We start from the raw sequence: 12,547 nt of genomic DNA, 5'->3' as shown, positions 1-12,547 counted from the left end.
TCCCTCAGGTGCAGAGTCACATCACATAATCAGATATGCATGAATTTAAAGATACGTGCTTTAACATGATCATGATGTATACAAACTGCAACCTCCTGCCTGTTGTCTCTCTCTCTCTCTCTCTCTCTCTCTCTCTCTCTGTCTCTCTCTCTCTCTCGCATTCCATCTGTCTTAATTCCATTCTTTCTATTACTCCCTTTTTTCTGTCTCTACTTCTCTTTACTTTGTCTCTCTCTCCATTTCTCTCATTCGGTCTCTGTATCAACCGCTACCTATTTTTTTAGGTCTCTCTTCTCTCTCTCTCTCTTTCTCTCCCTCGCTCGCTCTCTCTCTCTCTCTCTCTCTCTCTCTCTCTCTCTCTCTCTCTCTCTCTCTCTGTAGCCAGCAGCAGTTTTGGATGCAGGAACATGCCCAGTCATGGCAGAGCTGCTTTACAGCTCCATCTCCCTCCGGCTACAGTGAGAGAGAGAGAGAGAGAGAGAAAGAGAGAGAGAGAGAGAGAGAGAGAGAGAGAGAGAGAGAGAGAGAGAGAGAGAGAGAGAGAGAGAGAGAGAGAGAATATTATCAATAATAGAACTGACTTATGGCATGAAAACAGCCATAAATAAACAAAGACGAATGAAAGCGTTGTTTTTTTGTTTGTTTACATCACGTCCAGATGTGACGTGTCACTGATACTCAGTCACGGCATGTGAATGCTGTGTGCTGAAGCCATTTGTTATTTCACACCTCTGTAGGGAATTTCTTGTGTTTGGGAAACAGGACATGAGTTTATCAGATTCTGAGATTATACAACTGGAACATTTCATTCACACCTCGACTGATCTTCTTCTTCTTTCAGCTTCTCCGGTTAGGGGTCACCACAGCGGATCATCCGTCTCCATACCCCCCTGTCCTCTACATCTGCTTCTTACAAACCAACTACCTGCATGTCTTCCCTCACCACATCCATAAACCTCCTCCTTGATCTTCCTCTTTTCCTCCTTCCTGGTGGCTCCATCCTCAGCATTCTTCTTCCAATTCACACCTCGACTGATAACGAATTAAAACTCGCAGGCAAGCACGAATCTCCAGTATCACACACACACACACACACACACACACACACACACACACACACACACACACACACACACACACACACACACACACACACAGGAAAGGTTAGAAGGCTCAGGGATGGGGATTATGATTTTATTTTATTTTATTATCATGATAAATTATATCACAATAGACTTTTTTTTGTATAAAATGCTACAAGCTCTGATTGAAAGCAGTTCTTAATGTAAAAAAAAAAAAAAACAGCATGTAGGTCACACCCCCTTAAAAATGATTGAAAAATGAGACTGACAGACACACAGACCATTCCTCCTTCAGTGAGATTGGCAGACATATAGGCCACACCTCCTTTAATGTGATTGACATATACTGAGGTCATGCCTCCTTCAGTGAGATTGACAGAGACATACCTCCTACAATGTGATTGACAAGTATGTAGGACGTCTTCTTCAGTGAGATTGACAAATAAGTCATGCCTCCTACAGTGAGACTGACAAACAAATGGGCCACGCCCACTTTAATCAGCTTGAGATGATCTAAGCCAAGCTTCCTTCAGTGAGATTGACATGCACAAAGGCCACGCCTCCTTCAGTGAGTTTAACGTTCTCAAGACTCAAACTGAAGGTTCCTCATCTTGTGTTCATGTTTTGTAAACTTCTGAATCAGTGAATAAAGTCAGCATGATGATGATGAGATGTTTGTGGTGCTGATGGCATCGTTACCAGCCTCCCAACTCACCTGTGATCCTTCCTGACATGGATGGGGACTCAACACAATGGTTATTAAAAAGCAGGTGTGAGCTACAAATCCAGCCACATCACCCTTCATAAGGAGCTCTGTGCAAGTCATGTGCATGACAGTGCTGCCCCCTGGTGTCCTGGAGCAGTGACATGCCAAGAACATTTAGAAGGAAGACGTTTATATCTTTTTCAGAAGCTTTCAAATAAATAAAACAAAGCTTCAAAACGACGAGATCTTTTTTAAGATATAATTTACTGTAGAAATGGTTCTGTCCCTCCTGCTCTTTATCTTTATTTTACTTTATTTATCTATTTGTTTTTCTAAATGATCTAATTGTCCTTGAACTCATGTCGGATTCTTCTTGAAAAACCTTTTTTTGTTGTTGTTATTTAATATTTATGTAATTGATATAAAATTATACAGTATTTGATGAGTATACTGAGGTATAACAGCTTCACTGTTACAAAGCGCTGGTACTGGAGACTCCTTCCTTTAAATGTTGTAGCGTTTCTCACTACATCAACTTTTTATTGATTAATTATATATTCTTTATTCTAAATCTGCCTGGAGCTGGTCTTTAAAAGAAAACAAAAAATAGACAAAAAATGATGTATTAAATATATTCTCAGTGAGGAAATTGTGTCAGTAGATAGCGCTATTGCTTTGTCTTTATGATTTTTTTAATTATTAGATTTTTTAGGATTATAATACAGTTGTTTATTCTTATTACACTATAATTTATATACATCACCCATGCCTCTTAAATGTACCACATTTTCTTGCTCTTTTTACCCAGCCACTTCACTGACTCAAATCACACCAAGAGTCGACTCTTTTGGTTCAAACAGCTTTTTGCTTGGATTTTTTATTTATTTGTTAACAAAAATTTATATAATCTATCCATTTCGTTACAAGACGTACTTATCTTGTTCTCATTCATGTCCTCGAACAAACTTTTCCTCGTTTAAAATGTGAGCCGACTCCAAGCGTTGATTAAAAGAATCGGTCCTATGAATCGGCTCGTTTAAAGAGTCATCTTGTAAGCGAACATGTTACTGGGTGTTGCGTCAGTGGCTTTTATTTCATGCACTCTCTCTATCTTATGCACACACACACACACACACACACACACAGTTTCTTATTATAGTCTACTCGGATCACACTTTTCTGCTTTGACCTTGACATTGTATGTGCATGTGAATCATTAGTCTAAAAATCTAAAATCTTATAGACTTAATGTTTAGTTCTACACTCTGCATTTCCTGATTAAGGTTAGACTATAAATGACTGGTTTTAATCGTTTTGTAAAAAAAAAAAAAAGATTTGGTTGCTCTTGTATGGATTATATGCATTTAGCCATACATTAACGCTTATTACTAAACTCACGCATGGAGCCGTCGCACATGATGCAAGTTTGTTTGGAGTGTTAAGAGTAGATCAGGGAACCTTCTCGTGTTGGCAGGTCGACACACGACAGCCTGAGGAGGCAAAAAGCACATACTGTACATATCAGCTTACTTTCTAAAAGCGTCACAGGTTCAGGTTGACGATTAGTTTGGGGGAGCGCACACACACACACACACACACACACACACACACACACACACACACACACACACGCATATATACATACACATGGCACATGCTTATCCTCTTTCGTTCTGAAGCAGTGCCAAGTTCAAGACCAAATATATGTTGGTAACAGTGTAATGTGTAAAGGGCCAGTAAGTAAATAAAGATCCAGAAGTGTAAAATGCATCAAATATTTTGTGAGTGGGCGGAGCTTGTGATGCTGAGATCAACAAGTTTTTAGCAGGATTTATTTAGATAAAAGAAGGTCAACAATGTTCTGTTAGAATTCGTATATTTTAATGTTTTTTGTGCATTGGTTTGAATGAGAGCTCAGTTTTCAGTGAATTCAGTAACGTCCTGTAAGAAGGACATGTCATCTGTCAATTCACCACTCCAGTAGCAGTGGGAAAAATACTGTTCAAATTGCTAATGTAGCAAATCTTTCCAGAAAAATATATACAAGGTCAAAAATATCATCGGGTACAAAAATAAAATCCTCGAATACATTTGGAAACAAATTCGTGTCAATTATCATTTGCTGCAAAAAAAACAACAACTTTACTTTAATGTGGAGTATTAAAGCTGCTACAGAACACGTTCTTGTGTTCGCTTTAAATGTCGTGACCTTTCAGGCCCAGCGGCCGCTACAGGTGAAGTTCCGACTCATGGAATAGCTGTGGTGGGAATTCTGCTGCTTTCCCCATGCTCCAAACGGAACCACGATGACTGTGCTGTTATCATCAGAACCGTACTGCAGAGCCTGAAGAAGCACACACACACACACACACACACACACACACACACACTGATTAAACTGGGTTATTCATTACTTGATAGTTGATTATCTATGTAGGTCAAATGTCACATTCCTGACTGAGTTTATGGACCGAATAACCTTCAAAGGAGAGATGAAGAAAAATATTCACTGTGAACTTAAAATAAAATAAAAAAGTTTGATTTATATTTGTAGGAATTTTTTAACACTTATCCTGTTGTAGCGGAGACACTTCCTAACTGAAAACAGTGATTTGGAACACCTGGACGTGTAAAAGGAGCACTGACGCTACCTGCTCGGCGATGATGTGCGCCGCCTCTATGGGATCGTGGCACTGACTGATGACATCACAGACTTCCTGGTTGCTCATAATGAAGTTTATGCCATCGGTGGTCAGGGCGAGAAACGAGTCGTGAGAATGATGTATCTGGAAGGTGGAACCAGGAAGCCATTTGGAGATACGGAGAAATTCAGAAGATCGATCAATAAAAATATTAATAAATATTACGTTTCAATTATGTTTAGCAATTTTTTTGTCCTAAAAATAGTTTAGCCTTTTAGCAATAGTATAGCCTTTTCAAGAAAAAAAAAACACAAACTTACTAGAAAATGAATGAATAAAGCCAAATTTGAATAATAATTCAAACAAAAGTAAATATACTGATATCCTGGTTGGTCCATAAATGTACGATACACTGATTTAATTTATGAAATGTCCTTTTCTACGCGGCAAAAAGCAGCATTGCATCACTCACCATAATGCGAGTGGTCTCGGGTTCTGCGATCACACCGATCTGCTTCAAGTCAAAGTCTCCGATGCTGCGCGTCATCGCCAGACGGCTGTTCACGTTGGCCTGACCCAGGCTGTTCCATGTTACGAAACCTCCACTCTTGCGTATTCTAGAACAAAGCCCCCCCACACACACACACACACACCACACACCACACGTAACTTTAACAAGGGAACAAACAGGCATGTTTACACTCAGACACCAATACAGATTCCATAGATGTCAGTAAACAGCATGAGGGCACGAGGACATGCAGGAGAACATGACAGGATTTGGGACACGTAAATCATAACAAGAGGTCATGCAGTGATTCAAAGAAACAACAAGCAACTCCAGACTTTTTAAAACATCCGAATAACAAGCTTTTACAGAGTTCATTTTATAGAGAATAACAAACTTTTTAGAATTATTGTAAATAATTATTCCAGGAAGCATTTAGAGAAACCCAGCGCTCAGAATGTTTATAATGGGATATTAGCAACATTTACTATGTCATTACAATCAATCCTGTCAGGTTAGCTTGTGTTAGCTGCCTAGAGCAAACACCAAAGTTTGAAATATAGTATAAAAAAATATTGATAAATAAAACGTTCAGAAATGCCATCGTGCTAGTGCTATACATTAGTGTGTTATTAACATTTATTAGCATGAATGTAAAAAAGAATCCTCTCAGAAATCCTGTCAGGTTAGCTTGTGTATGTTATCTAACACTACCAGTGAAGTTTATGTATAATGAAAAAAAAATCCTCTCAGGTTAGCGATCTTGGTTATGAAAAAAAAGATAAACATTTATAAAGATCGCTTGAAAATCTTAATTATTATAATTTATGAACATTTTCTATATATATATATATATTTTTAAATCCTCTCAGAAATCCTGTCAAGCTAGCTCCGATGTTAGTCGCAAGCTAATATCAACATTATTTTACGATAAATCCTGTCAGGTTGGCTAACATACGATGTCGAGAACTACCAGCAAAGTTTATAAACAATTTTTGGATCGTAGGAGGATAGCGATTTAAGTTACGAGTGAAATTTTTTACCATTTATATATAAAATGTAAGAAAACCCAGAATTATCAGAGGTTATCTTTCGAGAGCTACCAGAATGTTCCATTAAAAAATGTCTGAATATGAGATTTGGAAATCTCTGTGAAATCATTTATAAATATGACTGAAAAAAACATCTCAGAAATTCAGTCAGGTTAGCCTGTGAGCTACACACATAAAGGCACAAATGCCATTTAAATCACATTAATTTATACAAGAGAATTGAAGTTGGACTATTTTAAGATTGGGGCAGAGGAAAGAACTTTCAGAACTTTCCGAAAGAACGTTCTGCTCAGAGGTTCTGAGAGGGTCCATGCAGAGTCAGTACCTCTGTTTCTCATCTTTTCTCTCAGGTGTGTGGTCACTGGTGAGTGTGTACACTTCCCCCTTCCTACACAGCATGGCCCGACTGTCTCCGACGCTCCCGACAACCAGCTCGATCCCGTCTCTTAGCAAAGCCACCGTCGCCGTGGTCCCCACACTCATTAGGGAGGCTGGAAATTATTAGCATTGAAGAACTTAATGATCACATAGTAAAATATATCAAATCGAACGTGAATATAGTGTACAAAAGCACCAGGTGACTTTTAGATCCTGATCAGACTTCAAGGTGATTAGGGTGAAGGGTGGATTGTGGTTAATACTGATACACTGAGGAGAAGAAACAGATCTTTCTTGTGCCAGATTGTTTTTTAAACATGGATAATGTTTTTATAGCAACTGTTGAGCGTTTTAGCCTCCAGCCGAGGCATTATGGGAATGTGTTTCATGTTCTGCCTCCACAGAAGTTTTTGGGTAGAAGCAGGTCCTTCTTGGACTTGTCTGGAGTCAAGTATTTGGTACCAGGTTGGGTGTCTGACTAACAGCTCCAGGGGCCCTGGTTTCATTTCTGAGCTCAGGTTACTGTCTGTGTGGAGTTTCATGTGGGGCTCCTCTGGGTTCCTTTCAAAACATGCCAGTGTATTGGTAACTAGCATCGCATTCTGGGTTTATTTCCAACTCGTGTTACTAGGATAGCAGATCCACCACATTTATATTCTAAGTATAAATGAATAAACATGGTATTTTGAGCAGTTTGAGACTGGTTTTTAGAACATTTTATTTGGAATTTGGTCATTTGTTGCACGATTGGAAGGTCATTTCATGGGGATTAGGAGTTGTGTGGGATAAAGTAGCTTTTGGCACCAGAATCTTTAGAGTGGAAGTATTTCTTTGCCGGACTGGGTGTTACTAGCTGGGTAGCTCTCGGTGTCTGTGCTGTATTATTTCAACGACTGATCTGATTTTGGACCACACCATGTCCAGACGGCTCTTAGGAGGTCTTATTTCTCGGCTGGGGAATTTTAACAGGGTTTCGTGTTTCCGTACCATTGCCGTACATCTGCATCTCGGAGGCCAGGGCAGCGTCTACCTGTAGGAAGGCTTTTGTTAACACCTGTTCTAGATTCCATTCTTTCTCCAGACCCATCCTATAACACACACACACGATTGATCAGCCTGTGTGGGTTTTTACCTGATATGCCTGATATCCTGCATCCTACACTTATATCAGTATATTCGTAAATGTGTGTCTTTTACCTAATGTAGCGTTCCATGTGTGTGTAGCAGAAGTCAGCGGCTTGGCTACCCCCGTGTCCATCAAACAGAGCGAAGTAGAGCGTTGAGGGCGTGAGCTCGGCTACACGAAGTCGATCCTCGTTGTCACGACGCCGTCCGATTTGTGAGGCTGAACCCACGTGGTCTAAGCTGATACGTGGGATAAGTTTACCGTAGCGGATGCTGGGTGGTAACAGGATAGGCGCCTCGATGTGGTTATCCCAAATCCCAAACGAGTCCCATGTTGCAGGCCGGCCGCTTCCATCGGCGTCCAAACGAGCTGTGGCGTACCAACGGACCCCGGGCCCCGTCGACACGCAGGCAAACGTACGCCGACCCGAATGCAGGGTAGCGCTCCTACTGACCGAGGAGAAGGAGCGGCGGAGAAGAAGGGAGAAGGTGTTGGCAGAGAGAGACATTTTAATGGAGAGACGCTTCCTAGGACACTCCTTAAAAAGAAAAAAAAGAAATGTCTGAAAGACATTTTGAGGTACAGCGCATCATGTGGCTTGCCATGTGAATAATACGTCAGCCCTAGTTTAGCTTTTCTGGCACTGGATGGAGTGGATGGATTATTCTCAGGGATCAGCAAGCCTGAAATCTCCAGCTGTCAGAGGCACTGTGCTGAGAATCTGACACTGATAAAGAGCAGATGACACTGTGCATGGAAAATCATGAACAACTGTTCCATCCACACTCCTCCAAGGTGCACCAACAACAACCTAAGGATGAACTTCACTCCTAAGGATGAACTTCAACCTAAGGATGAACTTCACTCCTCCAAGGTGCACCAAAAACACAGATCTTTTAAGAACTTATGGATGTTCCTTGTCCAGTGTTCTACTGGGTGAATTGGAGTAACACCTTGTACCTTGTGCAGTGTGACCCTGCAAGTTTAGATCATCAATACCATTTCAAAGCATACTAAGGACTGACGTCATACTTACACAATCGCAATCACGTAATTTAACGCTGCATTTGAAACATCTACGTATTTACACGTCACACCCACTTAACACTTCTGTAACACATTTCTGTTCTTTAAAAGGAAAAAAAAAAAACACCATCAGGTTCTCACTGAGGTCTTTACTCACCTCTTTCACTGTTACACGGGATTCTCTCCGGGTGATTCCACCCCCTGCGCGAGCTCCCCGAGCCGGCGTGTGTGCGTGCGTGTGACCGTACGTGTGAGAGCAGAGTACACGCCGAGAGGCTCATTTACATATTTCAGAACGGAACAGCCAATCATCAGACGAAGTAGTTGCAGATAATTAGCATATTCCTTAAATGACATGTGGGCAGTCAGAAGTAACGGGGGTGTTGATGCATCAGCCAATCAGATGCTGAGGAGCAGGTCCAGAATCAGGGCGAACTTTACTGACCTAGATTACTCAATATTACTCACGAGACTGTGTGTGTGTGTGTGTGTGTGTGTGTGTGTGTGTGTGTGTGTGTGTGTGTGTGTGTGTGTTGCTGGCCTGAGCCTGTCGAGCCTATCAGCGTTCCTGTGGTTTTTTTAAACACTGTAAACACCAGTCTGTACAGAATATAACTTGATCCTAACCTTGGCCAGTGGGTCAAGTACAGATCATATCTGCTCAGTATTGTTCTGTCTGCTTGTGGAATGTGGAGTGTGTCTGGCAGTGGATGGAATACACTTAGCACATTGATATTTACAAAGTGTTCTAGATGATAGATTTGTAACTTGAGATAAGTGTCTCATATTAGCATCCTTAACACACTGTGCCAAGCATTTATTCCTCTTCTGTCCTACTGCTCTCAGAGCCAGGAAGCACCTAGTGAAGTTCATTATCTCTTTCAGCATGACTCTCTTAAAGTAAAGAGAAAAATGGATGGGTGGATGAACAGGAAGATTGGCAGAACGACGAACAGAAAGAAGAGGACAGACAGACAGACAGACAGACAGACAGACAGACAGACAGACAGACAGACAGACAGACAGACAGACAGAACAGTCAGACAGACAGACAGACAGACAGACAGACAGACAGACAGACAGACAGACAGACAGATAGATAGATAGAGAGATGGATATGGATAGATCGAGGATAAAAAGGCTCTTGCGCAATTTCCCTCCAGCAACAATCCTTCAATTAACGATGAAAAACCTGACGGAGGTTTAATGTATGTTTAAATCATTTATAAAGAGAGAAGGGGGAGTGGTGGCTCCAGCGGTTAAGGCGCTGGGTTGCCGATCGGAAGGTCTGGGGTTCAAGCCCCGGTATCGGCAAGCTGCCACTCTTGGGCTCTTGGGCCCTTGAGCAAGGCCCTTAACCCTCTATGCTCCGGGGGTCCCTTACGAGGGAAATATCAAGGTCCGTAACGTCGGAGTGACGTGGGGCCGCCTTCCCGTGGGCTCACCACCTGCAGGAGGGACCGTAAGGGACGGTGCTATGAGGATTGGGCAGCAGTCGGAGGCAGGGGCCTGCTTAGACTGCTGCCCCCGCGACCCGAATTACGGATAAGCGGGAGAAAATGAATGAATGAATGATAAAGAGAGAAAGAAATAATGAAACAAGGGGGAAAAAATCTGAAGACATGAAGATGTCTTAAATGTATTCACCTTTACAGAAAGTGGGGCACATATTCCACCGAGAACCGTAAGGGAAAGAAAAAAGTTATTTTGTGTGTGTGTGTGTGTGTGTGTGTGTGTGTATGTGTGTGTGTGTGTGTGTGTGTGAGAGAGAGAAAGAGAAAAAGAAGCAACATATTTTCTGTTTTCACATTTATTATATATATATATATATATATATATATATATATATATATATATATATATATATATATATATATATATATATATATATTTATAGTGTGTTTAAGAATATCTGAATTATACGTTTTAAATGATAGACAATAAAAACACACACAAACACGAAACCCCCAGACCACATGCAGGATCACACGATGATCAGCGTTCAAATTATCAAATTACATTAGATCAGAGTGAATTCTTGAACTTCTATTCACAGGGATTCCTTGTCCCAACCCTGGTTTAACACTTTCCCTGTCAGCTGAATCAGGTGTGGAGGGTGTGTGGGGCACTAAGGGTTCCCCAGGACCAGGAGACAGAAATATGGGACCTGATAGCAGGTTCTCTTAAAGATACAAAGCAAATCACAAGCAGCTGTTATGATCGTTGGTAAATCCGTATTTCTAATGAAACCTCCAGCAATGTTGGATTATAACTAGAATAAGGAAATGAACTACAAAATTGGAGAATTTAAAAATACAGTACATGCAAGGAGGGAAATACATTATACACATTCTAATCAGACACTGTGACACTAATAATGATGAATTTGGTGTGGGAAAAGATAAAACTGGAGCAAAAAATGAAGGCCACTCAGGAAGTAAACAAGATACGGTACTGTGAAATGTGTAGTCGATTGGAAGGATCAGAATCATATTGGCTCAGAAAACACATAATACTATAGTGAGTGTTGAGGCACTACCACATGGCTGATTACTTTTGACCAAACAGGTCTATCACAAATACACAATACCAATGAATTACAAAAGAATAGACTCAGGTGAAGCTAAAGTGCGTCAGTGTGAGCTACATAACAACTGTGCTAACTGCATGGTAAGTGCTACAGTAACACTATGGAGTCTGTACACCGCCACATACAGTATGAGGTGATATCAAAAAGTTTGGAGACTCGATCTGTTTACAAGAAAGTACTTTATTTATTTATGTTTACACACAATCACCTTCAAAATAGTCTCCTTGCACAGTAATACAGTGCTCCCAGATCAGTGCTCCCTGTGACTGTGCGTGCAGCCTTGTGCTGCCATCTGTTGGTGTATTACACAAATTACACAAATAGTCTCGAAATGTTTTGATACCACCTTTATATATATAAGTTATTAAGCCATTTAGGCTTCACATTCAGCCTTCAAACAGCAAGTAGGTCTTTGGAATAGTGATTGAAAGACCTTCCTTTTCTTCTTTGTCTTTTGTCCTCTTTTCCCCTCACCATTCGAGTGCTCGGAGAGAGAGATTGACTTGCGGAGGTGTCTGATGCGCTGCTCGTGTTCCTGGATTTTGTGCTGAAGGTGATTCTGGATGGCAAAGCCAAGAGATTCCAAATCCACAGCTGCTCCATAAATCTCCCATGTCATGCCTTGTTCATCCCATGCCACCTCAGGAAGCTGACCGGCCTCTGCTTGGTCTACATCTCTGTCCACTTGCTTGGGTTCCTTTTCAAGGCCGGGGATTGATGAAGATGCTTGTGGATCTTTCTTTCCAGGCAAAGCCAGACCCTCACACACAGTGGACTGACTGCACAATTCAATCTGAATTTGACAGACATGATGCCGTGCAGGTTTTGGGGAAATAGAAGACTTGTGAGGGGTTGAGCTCAAAACTGAATTTAAGACGACATCTTGACTAAGTCCATTTTGGAAGCTCATATTGGCAGTTACAGAAACCTTCTCACGGTTACTGAGGATAGCCTTATGATCAATTTGGCTCCTAAATGGATGTGTGATGTTTGGACTCATGGTTGTGTACTTGTTGCTGACCTCTGCAACGGCCTGAACTCCAGCATCCTCATACAGGAGCTCCGTCTGCAGGACAGCATCAAGTGTTTGAACAGGAACAGGGTTCTTCTCAGTCATTGTCGCAGCATCTTTGAAGCACTTGAAGATCTGGTTCAATGTCTGTCTTTCCTTCCTTTCTTTCTCTTTGGCCTCAGTGTTTTTGTCTGGGACTTTTCTTTCTTTTTCCATTTCCTCTTCTGTCTTTTTTTCCTTCCATTTTTCATTCCATTTATGTTCACCTCCTATTTCAACAAGGGCTTCCCTTCCTTCCATACCGTCTGTCAACTTCTTTCTTTTATCTCTCGCACACATTCTCATCTGGTCCATGGTATTTTCATCTGTCTTGCCTCTTGTCTCCTTTACCTGGGATGCAGATGTGGTGGTTGCCCCTGGAGATA

The 12,547-nt window shown here is 41.3% G+C and overlaps 2 protein-coding genes across 6 annotated transcripts in view; both read right to left on the bottom strand.

Annotated features, from left to right (window-relative positions):
* Positions 1-3,647: 3,647 nt before the first annotated feature.
* ppm1ka (protein phosphatase, Mg2+/Mn2+ dependent 1Ka) lies at positions 3,648-9,034 on the bottom strand. Of its 3 annotated transcripts, none has more exons than XM_083521510.1 (7): positions 8,343-9,034; positions 7,566-8,305; positions 7,356-7,456; positions 6,316-6,481; positions 4,903-5,047; positions 4,440-4,574; positions 3,648-4,132 (listed from the first exon to the last, which is right to left on the bottom strand). In XM_083521510.1, exons 2-7 carry the CDS (start codon positions 8,000-8,002, stop codon positions 4,001-4,003), a joined length of 1,116 nt encoding a protein of 371 aa, XP_083377636.1. In that variant the 5' UTR covers positions 8,003-8,305; positions 8,343-9,034; the 3' UTR covers positions 3,648-4,000. The 3 variants fall into 3 exon arrangements, with proteins under 3 accessions (XP_083377636.1, XP_083377635.1, XP_083377637.1); XM_083521509.1 differs by having other exon boundaries at positions 7,566-8,032; positions 8,678-8,819; XM_083521511.1 differs by having other exon boundaries at positions 7,566-8,032; positions 8,687-8,763.
* Positions 9,035-10,411: 1,377 nt separating this feature from the next.
* gprin3a (GPRIN family member 3a) overlaps positions 10,412-12,547 on the bottom strand; it is an 8,155-nt gene continuing 6,019 nt past the window's right edge. For all 3 annotated transcript variants that reach the window (XM_083521503.1, XM_083521502.1, XM_083521504.1), the window contains one exon: positions 10,412-12,547. This exon is cut by the window's right edge. In XM_083521503.1, the coding sequence (XP_083377629.1) occupies positions 11,484-12,547 (1,064 nt within the window). In that variant the 3' untranslated portion in view covers positions 10,412-11,483.

Source organism: Silurus aristotelis (genome assembly GCF_946808225.1).
Source record: "Silurus aristotelis genome assembly, chromosome: 19".
In the NCBI taxonomy this organism is placed as follows: Eukaryota; Metazoa; Chordata; class Actinopteri; order Siluriformes; family Siluridae; genus Silurus; species Silurus aristotelis.
This window is presented reverse-complemented; position numbering and strand designations above follow the sequence as displayed.